Source organism: Odontesthes bonariensis, chromosome 3, assembly GCF_027942865.1.
Source record: "Odontesthes bonariensis isolate fOdoBon6 chromosome 3, fOdoBon6.hap1, whole genome shotgun sequence".
NCBI classification, from domain to species: Eukaryota; Metazoa; Chordata; class Actinopteri; order Atheriniformes; family Atherinopsidae; genus Odontesthes; species Odontesthes bonariensis.
This window is the reverse complement of record NC_134508.1, coordinates 32,429,893-32,453,142: the sequence shown is the minus strand read 5'-3', so window position 1 is coordinate 32,453,142 and position 23,250 is coordinate 32,429,893. Positions and strand designations below refer to the sequence as shown.

Here is a 23,250-nt window from a genome sequence, read left to right as displayed (position 1 = left end):
TGGTGCCAGAAGACCCCCGTCATGGACCACCCCATCTAAGTGCCATCATGATCAGGCAATGACTGATTGAATGGCTTTAGTTGCAGTCATCAAGCTTTTTAAGCCATTTTCATGTCAAACCATTTCTTCTTTATTTCGGTGGCATTAGGAACTACAGGTGACACGGAATTAACAGCACTTGTAATAACTTTCCATTTCTTCGCTTTAGCAGATTATTGATGGAAAAAGTGAAAAAACTACAGTATTGCTGTTTATTCCTACGCAAATGCTGTAAAATTTGCATAGTTTTAATAATTACTTGAAAAGACACAATAGATATAGAACTGTACCTGAGCCACTCCCTTCACTCAGCCCTCTGCTGTAGCTTTTGGGGATGTGCACGGCGACTGACTGCCGGGGAGATGAACCTCCCAGGGCTGTGAGACCTGAGGACTGGGACACAGAGCTGGAGGGTCCGGGAGATGGACAAGGGGACAGACCTCCTGTCTTCAGATGGTCATTCTCAGTCTTCAGATTTTCCACTGTCCTCTGTAAATAAATGAATAAGAGTCACTGCACTGTTCACTGATCAATACTACTGAAGAGGGTTTTTTTTTTTCTTACAGGTGCATATTTAGTTGCATCCTTAAGACATTTCTAATGTTGCAAGTAAAACATTAAATAATGGAGCTTGATTCAAATCAAAATGAAGCACAACTGGACTAAAGAAACTGTAACATGCACCAGACATCAAACTAATATATTTTTTCTACAACCTGTATTCCAAATATGCACGTAACAACAACAAGTTCCTTTTGATAAAAGTAAAAAAAAAGCACACACCTGCATGTTGGTCATGGCCTCCTGCAGCAGCTCCAGCTGGTGAGCAGAGCTGAGAGCCTCCAGACGGATGTCTGTCAGTTTGAGCTCCTTCTGCCACAGCTCTGTACGCAACTCTGTTACAACCTTATCATCCGCCACCTCATCCCCTTCACAGAGGCTAAAGATAAAATGTTAGGAAAAAGTAAATAAAGGTACAAAGACATCTTCATTTTTGTTATTGCACAATCAAATATGCATTTATAGCCTTTACAGTATTGAGAGGTTCACCCTGATGATGATGCTGAGGTCGAGGAATTCCCCAACTGCTGGTTCTCTTCAACAATGTGGACCTTGGGAGAGGAGGGCGCTGAGGATTCTGGGGTGGCAATCTCCTCAATGTCAGCATACGGTCCAGACTTGGATCCCTTCTTACTGAAAGCTTTGTTGAAGGAGCTGCGCAGCTGTTCAGAGGAAATATGAGCCCAAGATAGAATAAGACATATGTCTGAAAGCTACTAAATGCATGGGCATAAGACATAAATTTGTTAAAGTTTGTTCAATTTTGTTTGGTTAAAGTTGGTTTCCTGTTAAAATGATGGCAACAAATATACATGTGAGATTTGTTTGAGAAGCTTTGTTGTTTTTCATGCAATGTATTCAAAAACTTCTTGAAGTTACAGTTTATATCCAAGTACAGGTAAATAAATTTTAAGAAAATACAGGAATATAAAATATGAATATAAAATTCAAAGTTGGTGTAAAAATGATTTTGAACAAAATCATTTTTTAAAGCAGCAAATGTTTTTGAAAACCACTTCTGTTATAAATTCTTTAAATATCTGTAACACATTCAGATTATTGTCAAATGCTATTCTAACATGGTACAAGGTGATTTGATGAGTTTACAAAAACACTACGACAGAAACGTTTCACTAGTGTGACTCATGAACTGCATGCAGGCTGAAGAGTCAGGAAGAGGGTTTAAGTTTGTTTACTGTGGCAGCATCACTCACCTCAAAGACCTAAAATAAAAAGAGGGCAGCATGAGGGAGAGACCAGAGTCATACTTATTAACAGATGAGGGACAAGATAGGAGGAGAATCATAAACATGCAGGAGAATAATGTAGGATGATTAACTGCTTCTGAATGGAATATAACATATAAACACTGATAGCAACACACAGGAAAGGTGCTCTCTGGGCCAATCAGATCTTTAATACCTCTATTACATAAGCTCATGTACAAGGGGTATCTAAAGTTTTTGAAACTGTGTTCAAAACTTAATATATTTAAATGAATACCTTATATATTTCACTACACATACTGAGACAAAAATAAAAAACTATATAGTTAATGCAGACATCACTTATAAGAAACTGAACTATTAATAATGATTTAAGACAAACTCATCTAAACTGCAGCGCATTCTTCTGAATATATAAAACTATTCTTCCTTCTTAAACTATAGTTCCTTCCTGAACTAAACAACACTGAGTTTTTTGTAAGAGTATTTCCTCACCCAGCTCTTCTTTTTCTTCTTCTTGGCCTCCTGTTCCTTGAAACTTCCCATACTAGAGTGGCTTGTTGTGCTGGTGAGACTGGAGATGCTTTCTGAGGAGTTCTGGCGATTAATCAGCAGCTCTGGATACCAGGAAAAAACAGAGCAAGTGAAATACTGGGAGAGAAGCCCACATTGGGTCTAAATTACGCCGTAAACCCATATCATATTCTGTACCTTTAGGTGTGATGTCTGGATTACTGAGAGCATCCTGAATGATTTCCTGGGCTTCTGTATTTTTGGCTTTCAGAATGTCAATGGTGTCCTTAAGTTCGGTGAGCTCAGAATCCTGAGAAGGAAAACAATATGTGTTATGTTAGCCGTCGGGCTGAAACAAGATTCTTCTAAACTGAGGATTGTAGAGCGTCTGGAGGCTTCACTATGACTGTCCGGTTGTGTTGACTGGCTGATGACAACAAGGATAATCTCGCCATGCAAACCTCTGACCCACATCTCCTTTCCAGAATAACTATGTCAGTTGGTAGCCTCTCTTCAATGGATAAATGTACAACCCCACACCAAAAAAAAGTTGGGACGCAGTATAAAATGGAATTAACAGAATCCAACGATTTTCAAATCTAATAAACCAATATTTGCTTCACAATAATATAACAAAATATGCGATGTTGAAAGTTAAACATTTCCTATTTCATGAAAAATATTATCTTATCTCAAATTTGATGGCAGCAACACATCTCCAAAAAGTTGGGACCATGTTTACCTGTAGCATCTCCTCTTAGTCTAGAAATGTCTAAGAACTGAGGAGACAAGTTACCAGACTTTGGGAGGAGGGATGTTGCCTCATTCTAGTCTGAAAGATGATTCTAGCTGCTACCTGGGTATATTTTGTATTTCATGGTGCACCAAATGATTTCCGCTGGTGAAAGGTCTGGACTGGTCATCCCCTCTTTAGTTTGGAAGATGCAGTATCCATGATTTCCAAAGAAAATTTCAAATTTTGGTTTGTCTGACCACAGATCAGTTTTCCACTTTGCTCAAGCAAATTTTAGATGATTTTATGGCCAGAGAGGACGGTGGCATATCTGTGTCATATGGCTTCTTTTTTGCATGATAAAGCTTCAACTTGCATGTGTGGATGGCACGGTGGACTGTATCCACAAACAGTATATCTTGTTTTTTTTAATAAGTTGTAATAGTGCAGTTTGAATAATAGTTTCTCATCATTGCCATGAATTTGTTGAGTATTTACTCGGACAGCTTTGTTTAAAGTTCACTTCTTCAGTGATAAACACTTCTCTTTATATTTCCTTATGCAAACAAGCAAAAACCCAAAGATTCATTAGCATCATAATATCACCAAGATACCTTTTGCTCTGAGGAGACAGACAGTGTCTGCAGACGTGCAGTCATCAGCGCCAGGCTCTGCTCAAATGCTGCGACCAGATTAGCCTGGCAGAAAAAAAAAAAAAAAGGAGGTAAACAGCTAAAAGGGCCGTGTGCGTGTGGAGGGGATGGCACACAGGTATGAGTCACCAGCTCAATCAAACTGGTCTGCAGTCTCACTCGCTCACATCATATCAGGCAAATGGCTTTCTGTGACAGCTGGGAGAGAAAGGAGGGGATGGAGTAGTAAACAGCTTTGAATGTTGTCAGAGCAGAAGTGTGGAACTAACCTCATCAACTTCATGTAGCATGCTTGACTTTTACGAAAGGTCAGTGCTGATGACCGTGGAGTGTTAAGAGGTCTGTTTCTTTACAACTTAAAAAACTTCCTCCAGATACCATTGCTGACACAGTCATATTGAATTAGTAAAAAATATCAATCCTCTTTATTTTCTGTTAGTCAATGTTTCTCAGTTTCTGTTGGTACTTTGTAAAGAATATTTGGCATCTACAACTGACATCAAAATAAATACAAAATAAAATTGGCCTGTCTGACCATTTTTGACTGATTTATACAGTATATCACAACTCCAAGAAACAAGCTTTCATCTCAATAAAAAACATTTGCGATATTGGTCATGAGCAGCAGACCTTCTCTAGTCTGCTGCATTAGTTCATTCACCTCCAAATCTAAAAACTATCAGGCACAGTCAGAAAATCAAGAAATTAATAGGTTAATTGTTAATACAGCGGGCAGACCTATGTCTCTACTGTGAACAAATCCTCATATATTTGTTAATTATAACTGGCCATCAAATATTATGCTGACTGAATGAACAATGGGCTTAGGTCACAATGTTGGAACTTCATTCATAAAAAAAGATTTAGGGCTTTACAACAGTATACACACATGACTAAGGGATGTTACTTTATGGCATTATTTTTCTCATTTATAGCAAGTCAAACTTTTAGAAGAGGCACTATTATATTCTGTATGCTGTGGATCCATACTTAGAGACGTAATATAGTAAATCAAGAATAAAACTGCTTATCAAATAGGAATAGTGAGAGAATCACTAAATAGTCATGAGAAATCTAGAAAAATGTTGTAGCACATAGTGAAGTCTGTTAAAATGGTTAAATACTACCACACATAAGCTCATAAACTTAATTCTTAAAAGTCAGTGATGGCTATTGATGAAATGAAAGGCTATTTTGCATAATTTTTTATCTTTGTGAGTTCCCAGAAAGACAAGAATTAAAAACATTTCACTTCACTATGCTGCTAAAAGGCAACTGATAGACAACGTTTAAGATGGAATTGTTTTTCTTGCATTTGAATGAATGAGCTGACGTAACTCAGTCAACATAAATTAAAAAGGCCAGCTAGCACAGTGCAATTTGTTTTCGATGCAATGTTTTCCTGCATGACACACACTTAAGTGATGATGATGTCTCTATGGTCTGAAGTTGTGGAGCATCACTCTTGTGTGCTCTGGCAGCACTACATTTATGATTTTATATCTCTATTTGATAGTGACAGTGCAGACAAACAGGAGTTTGGGGGAAAGAGAACGAAGGAATGACATGCAGCAAGGGTTCGACTGGCAGGAGTTTTGCTGTACCACAACTACTCGTATATATTAGTGCCAAAATTAATAGTCAATTCTGATTCTTGCTAAATGGTCTCAGAAATCTATCATGGAAAGCATTTGCAATCTTTAACAGAGGGTTCAATGACACTTGAATTTTAGCTGTGTGATGAACAAAAGGCTAATACACAATTACATTATGAAAATTATAGATAGATGTAGCTCTGGTCAACATGCATTGGCTGTGCCACACCCCAACACAACCTTGAGACAAATGTCAATGCTCATCACAGAATACTCTGAAGTTACACACTAACAAACCTGGCCTAGCTGTTACACCCAGCATCCAGAGGTGCGGGTCAGTGGGAGGCAGGCAAGGGGCAGCAGTGTGTCCAGCAGTCAATACAGCCACCAAGTGTAAAAGAGAGGGACAGTTGCATTAGGTGGGGAAAAACTACTTATGAAATTACAGAAAAACACACACACACAGAGTTGGGCCTCATACAATCAGTTCAAATGATCAAAACACCCAGCATAGCTCATAGCAAAACCAGTTCCATAATGTGCAAAAGAAGACTGGTTATCTATTGAATCAGGATTGTTAGTGCAGTGCCAAATTAACCTGCTAGACTCATGCATCACAAGCTGCATAATAAAATATTGAGAAGAAGCAGGGACAAAAAGGTTGTCAGTCATAGCAGCTAGAAACAAATTTGCAAGCTAGTATTCAGGTTTAAGGTTAAAAAAGCAGCATCAAGGTAGCAGAGCTTCCAGTAGATGTGGATATAAGTGAGCCAGAGAGTGAGAAATGGAAATATGGTATGTTTAATTCAGTTTTTGGGATTGGATTGCTCCTATTTTATGTCTATTATGCAACAGCATCTAAAGCCAGCTAATGTGGATCAGGTCAGAAAGGATATACACCTTTTCTCTCCCCATATATCACAATGCCAAAGATGCAATGCAAACAATAAGATACAGATGTTTTACACAAGTCTGGTTACTGGGTGATTGCTTGTTCAGTGTAGTAAAGTGGTGTACATTTGGTATGAATCACCCCAACAAAGTATCAGTTACGTTTGCAAGTCACTAGCAAATTAGTATAAAGAAAGAATAACTCAAGAAAATAAAAAAAAATCATAAATCATACATACATTAGCAGAAAGCTGCATTGTCAAGTTGGCAACCTTTTCCTGAGAGAATTCCAGCTCTCGCCTTAGTTTCCGGATTTGCTGCAGAAAAATTGCAGGTCAGGTTTTTGCAGTATGGGCAAATAGCTCCTTAGACAAAATGGACAGTAGTGTTGGAGCCATGAATACAGATTTTAATATCATGATGCAACTATGGACAGGGTTAAATGCAATGATTTGTTGTATCAACAACATGAATGAGCAAGCAGCAAAATATGAAGGTTATTGCTTTACAACAGAAACAAAAAAGACCAACAAACACAGTAAATACTCTAAGTCACAAGATTATTTATTGGCTTTTGATACCATTTCTCTCATGCACTGAGAATTTTATGAGGTATGACTGTCTTTATTAAATGTTAGACAGTGATGCTGAAAGACATAGAATATTAGAAATAAACCAAAATGGGCTGAGTTACGACCTCCTAAGATAAAGATCCATGATCTCTATGAAGCGCTGAAAACACTATATGACGACAAGTGATGCAGAGGAAAGGTAAAATGTGAGTTGAAGATTTATGGTACGTTAGCCTTACCTCCCCTTGTATCCTCTCCTCATTCTTATGAAGGCATGGTGACAGCAAGAGGGATAGGGTAGAGGATTAACTCTAGTGGCAGTCATGAAAACTACTCTACCACAATAGAGGGGGCATTGAATGCTTATAGATATCAAATATGAAACGTTTCGATAAAACAGTTGGCAACAAACAAAATGAGAGTGGCTAATGATTACTCACAGCCTGTCTAATCAGGTCATGAGGCGATTGTGTACTCAAACAGAGGGGGCACTTTGTTATTTCAAAAAGCTGCACCAGTCATTAGCATACTCTGCCATTTTGCCAACTTTAGCAGTATAGAATAAATTCATAATCATTCTATGCTGTAAAAAGTGTAAATTGTTCACGAAAAGCATTGAACTCCCACAAAAAAAGAACACTGTTTGAGAAACTCCCGTCTTGCGCCACACATGATAATTGTGTTGACTCACCGAAGAATAATTAGATGAAGCGTTGGATGCCAAAGAGAGCACAGAGCCATGAACTGAAACAGACAAGGAGATATGACTTTAATTTAAAAGTATCTGACTTTCACTGAGGGCAATGTTGAGCAATGTTACTCTTAGAAAAACTGGTAAATGATATGGTGTATAGCATAGTAATCAATACGACATTTCTGCACAGTTTAATGTTAAATAGATTAGTTAATAACAAACTAAATTAAAGGAAAATCTCAAATGTTGCCAAATAATTGGGAACTTATCTAAGAATTTTTCTTTATTCCTAAACAGTAGAATACAGTATATACCTCTGCTCATGTGCATTGTATTTTTGTATAAGAGAATAATACAAAGATGACTGAAATATATAAAAAACATGTCATACATAAGTGACTGAGACATCAGGTTTAAATAATTATTCGAGGGTTTCCTTCTGTTGCTTACTTTCAATCACAATTGGTGCCTTAAAAGTTGTGTTTTGCTTATGAAAGAGTAGCTTACGGTCAATCTAAAAATGGAGACGGCAAGACTGCTTTTCACTTTCCTTCAGCAAGGAAGCAAATGTCTCTCTGACATTTCATTTCAAAGATTGCGTGCCGAACGAGCAGACAGCTTTGTTTCATTGAGGTCATGTTGGGACACTCGCCCTGCAGGGAGGCGAGGTGATAACACTCACCATCATCCCCCGGTTCACGGAAAGATCCGGACCGCATCATGCTTTTTGGCCGGTCAGTCAGGGACATACTGCTGCCCAGGGGGGAGGATCCATAGAGGTCGCAGTCACTAGCGGGGCCTGTGCTGTTGGAACGCGATATCCTCGGGCTGCCACAGGAAATTGGGGCAACTATCACACGCACACAAAAAAAAAAGTGTAGGTTTTAGTGCTGCAGCTTCAAACACACAATCTAACACACGCAAGCCTACACTCAGGTATAGCACCCGTATTCTGATGACTGAGCGTAAGGCAACACTACAGTTCCACAATAGTCAAAGACATAAATATAGCTGGACTTGTTCTCCTATTACCTCCATCTCCCGCATATTTCAGCCTTGAACGGAAGTCTAAATGAGTGTAGATATGGGATTATCATATCCACATAAACAAATTTGATACTTTGCTAATTGTCCATCACTTCCCCACTCACTTGACAGAATCTATTACTTGACAACTTGTGTTAAGATTTCTTAAATGTAAACACAGCTGAGGTTTCTCCCCAGCATGAACCCAACAACGATAGGGATGTCTCATGACTTCAGTCACATTAGCCTCAAAGTTCAAACTGTGAGAGTTTTTAGAACCTGGCAGCCAAGTTGAACAAGCCCACTCACCCACATTCGTGAGAGGAGCCTTGCTGGAGGAGGGGTGAAGAGGGTGGGTGGGAGAAGGCAGCTGAGGAGGGCTATCGCTCTCCGTCATGTTCACTATGGTGTGGGAGTGGCGCCTTCCTGGTTCTCTTCCATCACTCTCTGAGAGACTAGAGCCATAGCGTCTGAAAAGAAGAGTTTGTTTAAACTGAAAACAGTGAGGTTATATTACAGTATAAGATTTTAAATAAGTGTTTTTACTCACTCTAAGCCTTTCTTTGGCAAAGTGTTCCGGTCAGTTTGCAAGCTGCAGAGAAAAGTGCCAAATGAATTGAGAATAAGCAGGTAATGACAACAGTTTCTATAAAAAAATATATCATCACAAAAACTTCCAAAAACACTTACATTAAAACATGCAGTTTGAATTTTGGAATGGAACCTGTATGATATGTGGGTAAGACATCTCATAAGTTTATCTAACAAACCTTTTGTAGATTAAGCCAATTTCAAAACTTGGCACTACAGAAAACACAGCGTGGGATTGACTGAATGCACATTTGTTTGGCAGGAAACAGTTTGGACCGCCTCCACCTTGATAAACAGCAATTCTGTGATAGATCCAGCCTTTCATCTTCAAAATGACAGGACACACTTTTACATTTCCAGAAAAGTCAAATAAAATATAAGCGGATGGAAAGCAGGCCGCCAAGAAAGCAAATATTAATGCTGACTCAACTGGATATCATGTTTAATTAACTGCCTGCTGCTAAGTAGCTGCTATATATATGCAGCTACTTCTGCCAGTATTGGTCCATGAAAAAATAGAAAGGCTTTTTTCTGAAAGTACTAAATTCCTGAGCAATGCACATGGGTTACTTTGGTCTTCCTCCAAAAGCAGATAAAGTCTATAAGTTACATTTTTCTTTGATGATTTTTCAGAAAGTAGAGTTTGGATTTTACACTATGAAGTCAATTCATTAGCTGGTTTGTAATAAGGAGAAACTCTACCTGTATGTGACCTCATTCTGTAATTCCATAATAATAATTATCTGACAATAACATAGACAAATGACAAAGAAAGTGATGGAACCACATATTTCCACAAGGATAAACTTCGACTCATTTTGAAAATAACATTTCTGATACTTGCCTTTCAGAGACGTTGAGGGAAGTCCTGCTCCCGGCCCCCCAGGTTCCTGTCCCCCGCTCTTCCTTGTTGTGAGTGTCTGTTGTGATGTATCTTGCACTGGAGGGCACACTCATCTGGAGGGGTAGGGACTCCATGCTGCGGTGCATGCCAGACCGTTTGGGGTAGAACATGGGTGATCCGCTCAGACTCAGGCTCTCACTGGTGTAGGTGGGAGAATCGATGTGGAGGACAGGCACCGGACTGGGGGTGAGGCGGGTAGCTGTGTGGGAACCAGCCAAGTCTTGAAGCTTGGAATATGGGGGCACTTTAGGTGGAAGGTCACGGATGATCACGCAGGAATCAAGACTGTTGGAATTGACCTTGTCCAGGTGAGCCAAGCTGGGCGGGCGACCCAGAGACTTAGTGTTCAACATTCTAGGAATCAGGCAGAAGACACAAGATGTCAGAAAAACAGGAAGACAAATCCAAGAATGTGACAGGAATGATTAATTTTATTTTATTTTTGTTCAGTTAATGAATCGTTCACCCAAATTACAAAAACATAATCCAGTGCATTTACTTTAAGAGCTAAAAATGCAGGAATAACATTATGATTGTGTATTACAAGGTCTCTATAGATGTGTTCCGAAGATTTTGGTGATCAAATTTTTGGCAGCAATAATCCAAAGAAAGACAATTCCCATTACTCTGGAAAAAAGTAATTGCTGGAAAAACAGTTCATCTTTAGCTCCAAGGAATATTACTGTAGTTATTTCAAGCAACCCAAACACATTGGTGTAATTTGTCTTGTTTTCCTTTACTGTAGGTGCTGCAAATAAAATTCAATTAATTTCAATTTCGTAAGGTGGTGTAAAACAGGGCAGCAAAATCATAAACCAAAGATGGAACACGATTATCACTAGAAAACGAACTTAAGAAGGAAACTAACAGCTGCAGGTACAACTGCAGGTGAGAGACACTTTTGGCTTTTTGTAATTTGGGTGAGCACTATTTATATGAGAGACCTTGGTATTGTGGGAGATGAAAGTTCAGGGTATTTGCTGCTACTGGTCCGTCTCAAGCCGTGCAGTTTCACTGTGGACTCTCCAATGGACTCAGACTGGCTGTTTTCCCCTTTCAAAGAGGCACAGTCAATATCAGCACCCACAGCTTTGGCCTTGGCTCTTTCCTTTTCCTTCTCTCTGTCTGTCTGGTTCACTGGGCCTGTAATAGTTCGATTAGTCATTTTACTACTGCCACCAGAAGGCTCTTTAACCCTGGGCCCTGTGGAAGCCATGGGTACAGGTTTCAAACTCAACAGAGAGGAGTCAATAGTACTGCTGACAGGCCGAGATGCTGGGCGACCAATCACACTGAGTGTGCTAGATTTGGCCGGTCGAGGCAGACTGCGGTACTGAATGCTGTTTCGGGCGTTTGGCCCGAGGAAGCTCTGCTCACTGCTGGCATCAAAACTATTCTTTCTACCAGAGGGTGCTCCTCCTCCCACAGGCTTCACAGGGATGCCAGATGACTTGGGGGTTTTCCCCACAGTTGCAGAGCCACCGGAGATGGTGGCGCCCCCTGCTGTCATAACAGTAGCAGTACCAGTGGCTGTTGGTGGCTTCTTGTAGCCAAAGGAGCCTCCAGCAGTGGGTTTGACTAAACCTGATGGAGGTTTGCGGTGCTCCCCATGATGATCCCTTCCAGCATCTGAGCGAGAACGTTGTAGGCCAGCAGTTTTGATGGAAATCTTGGATTTGTCCAGTGGCTTCTCACTTTTAGGTGCTTGATGAAGGAAGGAAGAAAAAATAAGAAAATTTGAATTACATATAATCTTAAAGCAGTTAACACGAAGGTATGTGTCTCTGTTCGCTCTTACCCTTGCCATCCCTAACCTTCCTTCCAGAAGAATTCACTGTATGTTGACTGTTAGTATAAGCCTGTCATTATCAGTGTATTCCACATGGCATTCTCCCCCCATTATTCTCCATGTTACCACTTCTAAAACCCCTTCTCTATGGGAAACAACAATGTCCAAGCTTTAAAGTTCTGAAGAAGAAGGCTTTTCAGGTGAGTGGTTGTGAAGATTGTGAAGAATATGTTTATTAGCTATATCTATCAGAGATGCTGTTGCATCCAAAACATGTTCCCACCAAGACTATACAGCAGGGGAACCTTTTGCCTCATTCTTAGTCTAGTACTGCCAAAGAAGACAGTGATTGCTTTTAAGAAATGCAAAAAAACAGAGTTATTCCTTCCTTTGATTCTACTCAAGCGCTAAGATAATACTGAGATATGTCTGCCAATGCAGATCAGATCCATAAGATACCCCTGTGCGACCCAATCTTGCCCTGAAACATCTGAAAATAGTAATTCTATCCTGTGAAACGTCATTACTTTTATAACTTTAAATCTTCAGATAAAAGTATTCAACTAAAACAGTATAATTCCAGCCATTACAGATGAGAAAAAACATGCATACCACATGTGTTTTTACTGAAGAGCGCTTATGTGTCCTACATGTTGAGTATGACTCAATACACTCAGACTTTAAGGGCTCAAGATTAAACTTTTTTTTTTTTTTACTTTAACTGTATCGTAAGATATTTCCAAGAGAGTGAATAAGTCAAAATGGTGCCTCCAACAGTTCGGACAGGCACACAGTTGGACTGGTAACAATTCAAGCTCTGTCCAGTTTTCCTTAGCTTCTGTCTGTCCCCTCAGATTAACACGTTTAATTATCAGGCCGGCGTTCATCCGTTCTGATTCATTCCCCCTCTTCTGATTACTTCAGCTGTGAAATTGATTTTAGCCCACACTATTGTCATTTGTGGTGCCCTGGTGGGTGAACAACCTGCCAGTTGCTAAAAGAGCAAGGCCTTCTCTCTTTATCAGAATCAGAATCAGAATCAGAATCAGCTTTATTGGCCAGGTTTGACTAAACAAACAAGGAATTTGACTCCGGTAACTTCACTCACAAAGTACAACACTCAACAATAACATGAAATAATAAAAATTAGAAATGCAGAACAGTAAGAGTTGAATTGATTATAAATATGAATAAATAGAAACTATGGGTGGGAATGCTATTCCTGGGTGTTCAACAGAGTGACTGCTTGGGGGAAGAAGCTGTCTTTGTGTCGTCTGGTTTTGGCAAGCAGTGCCCTGTATCGTCTGCCAGAGGGGAGGAGATTGAACAGTTTGTGACCAGGATGTGAGGGGTCTGCAGAGATTTTTACTGCCCTTTTCCTGGCCCTGGACCGGTACAGGTCCTGTATGGAAGGGAGGTCAGTTCCAATAATCCTCTCTGCAGCCCTAATTGTCCGTTGCAGTTTGGCCCTGTCACGTTTGGCGGCTGACCCAAACCAGACAGTGATGGAGGTGCAGATGACAGACTGGATGATCGCCGAGTAGAAAGTGGTCAGCAGCTCCTTAGGCAGATTAAACTTCCTTAGCTGTCTCAGGAAGTATAACCTCTGCTGGGCCTTTTTCTGGATAGTGACAATGTGGGGAGACCATTTTAGGTCCTGTGAGATGGTTGATCCCAGGAACCTAAAGGAATCCACATTGGACACTGTTTCGTTCTGAATGGTGAGTGGGGCGATTGTTTATCTTTAACAATTTCCTGAATACGCATCTCTTCTAAAATCTCTCCCAACATACAAACACACCTGACTGACACCTAACTTTTGAACCTATGCAGATAGTACTAAATGTTAACATAAGGGTTTCTTAATGCTCTGAAGACAACATCATCTAAATGCCAAAGAGAAAAAGTATATTGCACCCTCCTTAGTTTCCTCCTGCATTAGCTAAGGTTAAATAAAAGTTAAAGATGTCCTCTCGACAGCCTTTTAGCAGCCATTCTAAAGGAGACTGTCAAAGTCACTGCCAAATACAAATGTGGTGTGAGAAGACTGGGAGAAATTCAACATTAAAAGGGGGAACCCCCTTTTATGTGTTTAAAGTTAAGAATAATGTGATGTTATTTTACTGTTAGCATTTACATGTCTGACATCTTTAGTCACTGTAAAATTCGGTAGAACATATGAAGCATATCAATGATAGCAGTGTTTTCCTTTTGAAGTGCTGACAAAACACACACCATTGGATATATCTTAATCACTTATGTTAAAAGATTCAAATCTGTGGAGGAAATTAAAATGAAAGGCTAACCAATGTTGCTTATCTCGTCAGGATATGTTCTGTTGGGGATTAAATGACGTTTAAATAAATTCAGCTGCTGCAGATGGTCGACACAGAGAATCCACGGTAATGGATGACACATGGGTCGGGGCTTTAAACTGAGATTTCTTTCATAAAGATTCTTTTCTAAGAGATGGTGTGTTGAGCTATCGCAGCCTGACTTACAGTAACAAGTACACCTCTGTACACATCCGAGCAGACATCTGGCTTGGCTGTTGTATAAACACAGTGCTTCTTGTTTGGTTTCAGCATTCAATGAGGTAAAAGATGGGATAGATTTCCAAAATAAGATAACACTGACACAACAAAATCCTACAAGAGTTAAATGGCAGAGATAAGGACTAAAATAAAATACATAAATATAGAAATAGTAAAAAAATGTCATCAGGTCTCACCTGCGACTTTGAGCATGCTTTGTGAGGTATGGGTGATGGGGGAGGTCACGCCCACTGGAGGATTTCTGCCCTTCTTGAAACTTCCTGGTTGACCCAGACTTTGAGGCTTCTTTAGTTCCCCTTTCAGCCCAAAATCTTCACTGAGACTTGGAGGCTTCTTTCTCCATTTGCTTGGGGCTTCTGTCTTGAGACTTCCAGAGTCATAGGTGCGGCTATCAAGCTTATGGCTGACTTTGCCATCCTCGCTGTACCAAGAAAGTCCGCTTTCCACCAGGGAGCGCTTCTCTGCGTCAGTGCGGAGCTGCAAAGAGAAGGGAGGAGGCACAGTGTGGGTAACCATCAGACATGGTCTGTGTTATCTATGGAACTGACTGCTCTCTGTAATCTTTGCTCCATCTGAGCTGCATTCCAGCAGGAGGGACAAAGAGATAAACTGATATGATCCAAGGGGATTAAAGGAAACCACAAAGGAAAACAAATAAAGGATAACAAAAATATGTTTATGGATTTAAAACTTTCAAAGTTAAACTGACACGTTAAACAATAAAGAAAATTTTATTATAAAATTTCTAGGTGTGCTGTAGACAAAAAAAAAAGAAGCTACATATTAATAGATATCATGCAGTGCGTTGTGGAGGTGGCACTAAGGACAAAACTGGGCATGCTGTTTCTTGGCACGTTATTAAAGTGACATAGAGCGACAGATGGTTCATTGAATAGCCCTAATGTTCATTTCTTCCAAAACAGCAGTCTGTAAGTAAGTAAATCGGGAAAATATTTCCCTAAAAGAAAGTGAAAAACACAATTGATCCTATTCAAAGATCTTCACCAGTGTATTGTATATTTGTAGACATATACAACTACCTGCAATAATGAGGCCTGTATAGTTTGTGTATGTATGCAGGTCTTTGTCATTATAGCAAAATGTGCTCCTTGTGACACCCACTGTAGCAGAAATCTCTTCAGTAAATACCAGTACTTTAGCAGGTGTCTAGATATATGTATATGCCCAAAAAAAATTGGTCAACACAACAGCATCATAACTGTGCAAGATACAATAGATTAAAACAAACTTTGCAGACAGGAAGCCTCAAAATTTCAAAAGTTCAAAGATAAAAGTGTTCAGCCCATGAATGTTGGGTACGTTGAGAAAATTGTTGGGCCAAGCGGGAATTGGTGACTGGACTTTTTAAACTATTCTTTTTTAGATTACCTAGTGTGTAAAAACCTTTCTGAGGATGGGTGAGGTATCTGCATCACGAATAGTGTTTTTTTTCCCCTCAAAAATATGAATGCATCGAATCATTCCTCCAACTGCTCCCTGATTGAAAGAGTCACAATCTGTGATGGAATTTCACAAATGTTTTAACTACTACACAGAGTGCAGTCTTTTCTATGTGTGGGCATCCTAATTTGTTTAAAATGCAACTTGAACCTTAATTTACTTCTAAATTAGTCATGTTATCAACAATCACAAACATACTGTACACTTAAACTGAGAAAAAGGCATTAGTTAAGTGTCAAACTCTGCATATACATTACTGCTTACAGCTCACTTCAAGGGGAAGTAAAAACAACCAAAACTATCTTTGAGTGGATGAGGATTTCAGACGTAGCAGAAAGACCAGAAGGTACATTTTTCTGAAAGGTACAAACAGAAAAAAGTTAAGAGAACACGCCAGACTGATGAAGTGATTCAGCTCACCATAACAGAAGAGTTCCGCCTCGATCCCAAGGGCGTGCTCGGGAGGGAGTTAAGAGATGAGCTTGCATTGAATTCCTCTGAACTGAGGTTCTCAGAGCCATCACCATCACCATCGCTGAGCCCACTGCTGATGGAGCTGCTCTCATCCCAACTGGAACAAGACAAGACGACAACTTAGCACAAGTGTGTTATCAATCAACCAAGTAAATGACTGACACGAAAAGATGCAAGACTCTTTAAAGTGTGTTTAAATTGGGGGAAAAGAGAAAAAAATAATCAAAATTGACATGTCCATCTGTCTGCTTTAGACTGCCGCTGGAGGCGGCCACATGCTCAGCAAGCAGGTAGTTCTTGCTCGCTGAGCATGTGGCATCAGAGTTCAGGGCCATATGTTGATCAAATCCCTAGGAGTGGGTCCAAATTCATTGCCTCTCTTTATTGCTTGTAACTTTCGACTTTATGTCCAAAAAATATCTAGTTTGAGTAAAATAAAAAGGAGTGAAAAAACTAGCTGACAGCATCAGGAAGTTGGACTGGAGGTAAGATCCAGTTTAATTTGAAGATGGTGAAAGAATGTGTAATGTAATCATTAGGACAAACACAGAATCTGTAAAGCATCAAGATTAATGAAAAAAATTGTTATACACACAGCTATTTGTCTTCACACACTCTTTTATCATAATGTATTTACTGTATTTCTTCACTTTCACACAGAGTGAACTTTCTTCACCATGTAAACACCATCATTCACAACCCTGCAAAGGGGAAATGTCTTTTGGCAAACCACTATAAGGTTTGCTGGAAACTCCCTTCATGCAGTCACAATAAAATGGTTCATTTAAACAGTTAATTTTACACTGTACAGCCTTCATCGTAATTTAATAAATCACTATGACAGGAGAGCAAGTTTTTCTTAACATAGACAAACACATTTCAATCTTAAACTGTAACCCTCAAGGGAAACTTGTCAGGATATGTCGATAAATCATGTTTAACAAAAACTATAGCCTAGTCTAACAGGATTTAGAATGTGGTATGTTATTCTGTACAGAAGCTGGATGAGGGAAAGCAGAGTGACAGGCCCCCAAATCCTCCACTGGCCTTTTCTCTACCCCTCAAAGGATTTCTGAGTCGCCCTGAAACAGATGCTGCCAGACTGGCCCCATCCTGGTTGGGACAGCAGGGAAGGGCAGTCCCAGCACAGAGACGAGAAATTGCTCACTGGGCATCAGATCTCTGGAATAATTTATCTCTGAATACATTTAGAAAGCTCCTCACTGTGTGTAGGTTCATGTAAAAGTGCAGACCTTAGTCAACCAAAACATCACAGGGGGATAAAACTATTCAGTCTAATGGGAATGCAAAATAGAAGATAAGAAAAATCTAAACGAGCAGTAACACTTGGTTGAATTTGGAAATGGTATCTCCTGAGAGATAAATGCAAGTCCAGCCAAGCTTTCATATATTTATGTTCCCCATCATTACCACTGGCAACCGCAGGTAGTCATAAAATTTTTGTTGGCGCACAAAAATGTGGCACAGTGGAAAAGGTAAATTAATATCACCCTTTACAGCTGAGTCACTGCTCGAGCTGAATCAGTTCTTTTCTGTTTCTTTGGTTTCTCCACTGAGCTGAAAATGCTATTTGTGGGTCTGTAGTCTGCAATTAGCAAAGGCATGGAACATGGAATTGCACAGAAAAGTACAGGAAGAGAAAAATGTCTTCCACACTTTCAGAATTGGATATAATGATACGGCTGGAGCAGTAGTTGAAGTTGTAAAACAGTGAAGAAGCTTTCCATGGCTCAGCTTTAAGATACTAGTTTTGAGCATTTTGATATATAAAAGGCTATGTTTAAAATGATTTGTGGCCACAGCTACATGACCTCAAATGCAGAGTTCAGCAACAAAAGGGTAAATGTTAAGATTTGATACATTCAAGAGTTTCCAAAAATCATCAACAGTTAAATTAGTTTTACAATTTACACACTTTGTGCAGATGTTTGTGGTATGCCTGAACAATACCTCCTCTGTCAGAGGCGGCAGAGGGGCCATGAATAACCCCACAGGGATGTCAGCCTATGAGGCTGGAAGGTCTGTGGGCTGCTGATATTACAAGCCAGGCTGACTGTTCTCTGAGGTGAAATACAGACAGGGAGAGGGTGGGTGTACACCAGCCTAGCACATACTTCATGCACAGGGTGGCAATTAATTTTTTTGGTTTTCTATGGCGCCACTCCAATGTCTTTTTGATTTGCGTGAATGCGAAATGAGATGCAGTGAAAGTGTTTGGGTTTAAGAAGACAGATGGGCTTTCAGTAGGGGAAGAGCAAGGTGGGGACATCCCCACATTTGTGACCTACAAGATGCACAACATTGAAAGGAACTTCAGGCATAAACAGGGCAAGAAAAGCAAGCAAGAATTTCACATAAAAAAGGACAATGAGTTAACGTCGTACACGTTTCTCTGCTAAATAAGAAGTCAAAACTGATTCAACAATAATACGAGATTTAGTAAATAGAAGAATGCATTGAGTAGTTCAGTTTTAAGTGCCTATTTTCCATATAAAAGACGATGGGGCTCTTAGGAATGCATGACTTTCTGAATGAGAGGTGAGGACATCCTTCATTCCAAGGACACTGCATTGTCCTCCAATTATTAAATAACTTTTCATTGATTTTACAATTTCTACTGCTAAATGAAGGTAATCTAAGGAATCTCTTGCACTTTGTAACTAATAATTAACACGAAAATGGCAAAATCAATTCCAGCGGACATTCATTATTTCAAGTTCAAATTCAGGATAAGGAGCCAAAGACATCCAGGAGACGTTTGTCAAAAATTCACGCCATGTTTAAAATGAGTAAAATCTAACAATGCACAGGTTGGTCAAGAGGTAGGCCTAACTAAATTAGTTGCCAAATAAACACAGAATAAGTGGTACGTGAGCGAAATCTGTAACTCTGAAAATTTCGACAAACATATATAGTAAGTCGGTTACCTTGGTGTAAAAAGCAGAGTCCTTCTTGCGCCTGTCACCGGCTGAAGCGGAGACACTTTTCCAATTAAAAAACGACCGCTCATTTGTAACTTTTCCCGTTTTGGAGTGAGTACAACTTCCCTTAATTACCGAGTACGAGAGTCAAACTCATACCCTACGCAAGCAGAGACCACTTTTCACCCATTCATTCGGCTGTAAGGAGACAGCCTGCTGCAACTCAGCGCTCAAGCTACACTCCTCCCCAAAATAAGAGGAGAAAAAGAAAAGATGACGAGACCAGTGGGACCCCGATATTACTCCGCGGGATGAACGGCGATCGAAGTAAGTGGTAACCATGGAAACCTTGATTACCGTTTTTCGGTGTGAAGCACAACTGACTCTCCAGTAATCAGATTAGTGAGCTGGATCCCCTGCTAAAGTAGAATTACTAATGATTACACTAACAACGTGGCAAAGTTTAGCTGCTTTAGTTTATAATCTAATACCTCGCTCTAAAATTTGAATGAACTTTAGCCAAAACTATAGGCTACACTAGCATACAGCTGTTTCCTTAACTTGCCTGACCAAAACCTGAATTTTAGTTCGCCTTTAAGTTAATGGTTAAACTTGACAGACATATCTAAACAGCTGAACAACGAAGCACTTCTCCAAATATAAGAAAACCTCTTCCAAAGTGTTTTATAACTATGCTGATAAAAGGATCTTTGGATCAAAGATGTTCTATAATTTATGTACTTAAATGATTATGTTATTTTCTTAATATGGGGATGATCAATTTATGGAGAGTATAACAGCCTTCTACCAACATAATTTTCCAGAAGAAGCCCCACAGAGATAGTATTCACTGAATTTGAGTGGCGTTGAATGATCACTCCATGCCCTAAAACTGGTTGATTTGAATGGTTGATTTGATTGATTTAAGGTAGGTTATAAAATCATGGTTTTATAATCTAGGTCTCTATGTTGTATTTTGACCAAAGCATGTTACAAAAGACATCAAGAACATTAAGACCTCAAGAAATTGTGTCAAATTGTGAAACAAAGAGCATATGTCTCCTTTAATCATAACCAAAAACATCATTGTCCAAATAACTTTGCCTTTGCCCCAATCTCTGGTCCAATCAAGCACAAAGATTTTGTTTTTACAGCTGTCTCCACTCTGTTGATGTGAATGGTTAAAGTTAGCCATGATCAGTGGGGATAGAGACACGGTTCATCCAGTCACCTGCAGTATTGTGTTTTCTTTACTGTGTCTTTTTCCAAAACCCCTCAGTGTACAGCTTCCTTGATGTTTGTAATTGTCAAGTTCCAAGTGAAACATTTAATCTGGAAAATCCACCTCTGTTGGAAACCCAGTCCAGAGAACTGGAGGAACCTCATCAATCCTGACCTTCAGGAATTGATACTGAATTGATAATTCAGTAGGATATGCACTGCACTGCTCATAAATAATTGGTGATAGCTGTGGTAATCTACTATGTATTATCACTTTTATTTGCTTACATACTGCTACAGTATTTGCATGTATGAAAAGTACCATTAAATGTTTTGTAATTAAATGATATAGGAAAAAATGGTTAACAATGGCTAAACTTATCAGTGAGCAAACTGCAGTTTTTTTTATTGTATTGGAACACTGCCAGCTCTGGTGTGATGCAATATAACTCTAGCATCCAAGTTCGGAGATTAATGAAAAAAATGATTTGACATATCAGCATTCCTCCTCTCTCTAGTGCTCAAAATTGCTGATTGTTTAAATAAAGAATTGACATCTCCTCGTTGCCACTTTATCCCACGTTAAACATTTTTTTCTAACAGATGCTATGAAAGACATCTCTGTGATATAACTGGTATTTGTGGCAATTTAAGAGCATCTTAAGAAAAAGTAGGGTTATAAACAGACCATTAAGGTATGTAAAGGCCTAAATAAACAGACCTGTCAATAGTTGAACTTTCAATTACATCAAGAAGAGGTTTACCATGGTGAATATATAAGTACTTGAAATTATCCCTGTTCTATTTTCATTCATTACCTTCTGGGGCCTGGCTGGAAAAACTTGGTCCAAGGTAAAGTCGAAATGACTGCAAGAGAAACCACAATCCCACAGATGACACAAGGACCTCCAGTGGTGCATGACTAGCCTTGGAAAGCCTCCCCCTCTCATTAGTAGTGGAACAGTTTTGTTGTGATTTTCGGTGAGCTCAGCTCTGTAGACCACTCTAGGGGGGCAAAGCTATGTTGGCTGAAACATTTCCCACAACCTGTCCACAGAATCAGTTAAAATTGTCAGTCTTTAGTTGAGATTATTTAGATTCAAAAAGGAGAAACAAATGATTTTATGCTTATTTAATTAGACAGGGATTCATTTACCAGCAGAAAAAGAAAATTCAGAAACTGCAGGAAAAAATATCCTGATAAAATTTTAAATGACTCTTCTGTTAGAATGAAACAACTTTTTTCCTATCAGTGCAAGATGCAGACCTAAAAGGCATTAAAACCAGTAAAATAAGATGCTACCTTGATAAAAGCTTGTTGTGTCTGCCTCTATTTCGCTCCTTATCTTCACCTTCATCGTCTCTAGAGGAGCTATGTCTCTCTGCCTGTTGCTCTCCATTTTGATCAAAAACAATACACTTTAAATGCCTTTTGCTTTCGTCAAAATTTGATTTCTTAACACCAAAAGATAGATACATGGATTTTGACTTGGAAAGGTGAGTGATCTAAATAGTTTACAGTATAAAAAAGGCTGCGTTGCTCACATCTCCTGTTTATCTCAGCCAGACCACAGTGCCTCTAAACAGGCTGTCGTCCAAAAAGCCCTTGAAACTCATGTTTGTGTATAGTAACAACTGGCCTACACCAAATGGCTCATGTTAGAAACATTCTGTATGTTTGCTTATGTGTGTTTTGGCATATTTGGAAATTGTAAATACTGTAAAAGTGGAGCTTTAACCCATCTATGAGATGTCATAGCATCTGGTTTTTACTGAGGCAGAAAACCATTTTCAGGGTCTGACCTTCATCTCAGTGTTGCTGTTTCCTTCTGATGCACTAAACTGTATTGCATGATGTGGGACCGAAGCTGCATTTCCACCTCAGAATCCTTTTCCAGGAACCGGCATCTTTTAAAAGGAATAGTTGTTACTGTTTGTCAATCCAACTTTCAAATTTAGTCATTAATTTCTAAATTGGATGAGGAAGCAGAGCTCAGATTGTGACAAAGTTATATTAGAGCAATAAAATGTTTAGATCTGATTCTTTTACAGTCATTATGCTATAAGACATACATAAAACACCTAAAACCCTGTAGAAATGTGTAACATTAACAGATTTGAGGTGAATGGAGATAACGAGCAGTGATCAAATGAGATTAAGATTGATATGGCTCGCATTATGAAAAGAAACAATTAAATTGCAACAATAAAAGATGAATTACTGATCTTTTTCATAGTAGTTATGCTGTTATACACAAACAAAAAGCACCAAAAATTCCAAGTAAATGTGTAACAAGGATAGATTTTAAGTTAATACAACTGAAGCCGACTTCATGGTTTTACTTCAGGTTTAGCATGGCAGTGCTGAAGCTCAAATGAGCACTGTTTGGGTGGAGCGACACAGTTCAACGAACTTAATTTGCTTACTTTACTCGAAACCTTAGACCATAGTGGAAATGCAAAGAAAACTGAAAAAAAAAAACCTGAGCCATTTAATTCTGGGTGTTGTTGGTTGAAATGCATCAAATGCTGAAAATATGAAAACAATACTGGAATTAATAAAGGACAGAGATGGAAATCTCATTTTTATCAACACCACTTATCTATTTGAAGCAATCAGTCTGAATTTAACAGTAAAAGGTCAGTTTAACAGTAAAATAAATCAAACTGAAAATTGGTCGGATGCCAAAACAACAATTTCTCTACTCTGAGCAACAAGAGTGTAAAAAAACAAATCAACTATGTCCATCAAATTGATGATAAAATTAGAAATTCACTGCTGAGAAACAAGCAATTTCCATGTTGTGTAA

General features: G+C 39.1%; 1 protein-coding gene across 6 annotated transcripts in view; it reads right to left on the bottom strand.

Moving 5' to 3' along the window:
* Positions 1-23,250, bottom strand: part of nav1b (neuron navigator 1b) — a 60,710-nt gene that overhangs the window by 8,318 nt on the left and 29,142 nt on the right. For 5 of the 6 annotated variants that reach the window (XM_075461597.1, XM_075461596.1, XM_075461591.1 and 2 more), the window contains 16 exons: positions 16,224-16,374; positions 14,519-14,819; positions 10,943-11,702; positions 9,939-10,352; positions 9,054-9,095; positions 8,813-8,973; positions 8,160-8,327; positions 7,475-7,527; positions 7,023-7,046; positions 6,451-6,528; positions 3,687-3,770; positions 2,538-2,649; positions 2,322-2,443; positions 1,090-1,262; positions 823-979; positions 330-528 (listed from right to left, as the gene is read on the bottom strand). In XM_075461597.1, the coding sequence (XP_075317712.1) occupies positions 330-528; positions 823-979; positions 1,090-1,262; positions 2,322-2,443; positions 2,538-2,649; positions 3,687-3,770; positions 6,451-6,528; positions 7,023-7,046; positions 7,475-7,527; positions 8,160-8,327; positions 8,813-8,973; positions 9,054-9,095; positions 9,939-10,352; positions 10,943-11,702; positions 14,519-14,819; positions 16,224-16,374 (2,999 nt within the window). The remainder of the gene's footprint in view (positions 1-329; positions 529-822; positions 980-1,089; positions 1,263-2,321; positions 2,444-2,537; positions 2,650-3,686; positions 3,771-6,450; positions 6,529-7,022; positions 7,047-7,474; positions 7,528-8,159; positions 8,328-8,812; positions 8,974-9,053; positions 9,096-9,938; positions 10,353-10,942; positions 11,703-14,518; positions 14,820-16,223; positions 16,375-23,250) is intronic. The other variant, XM_075461594.1, reaches the window with a different exon arrangement.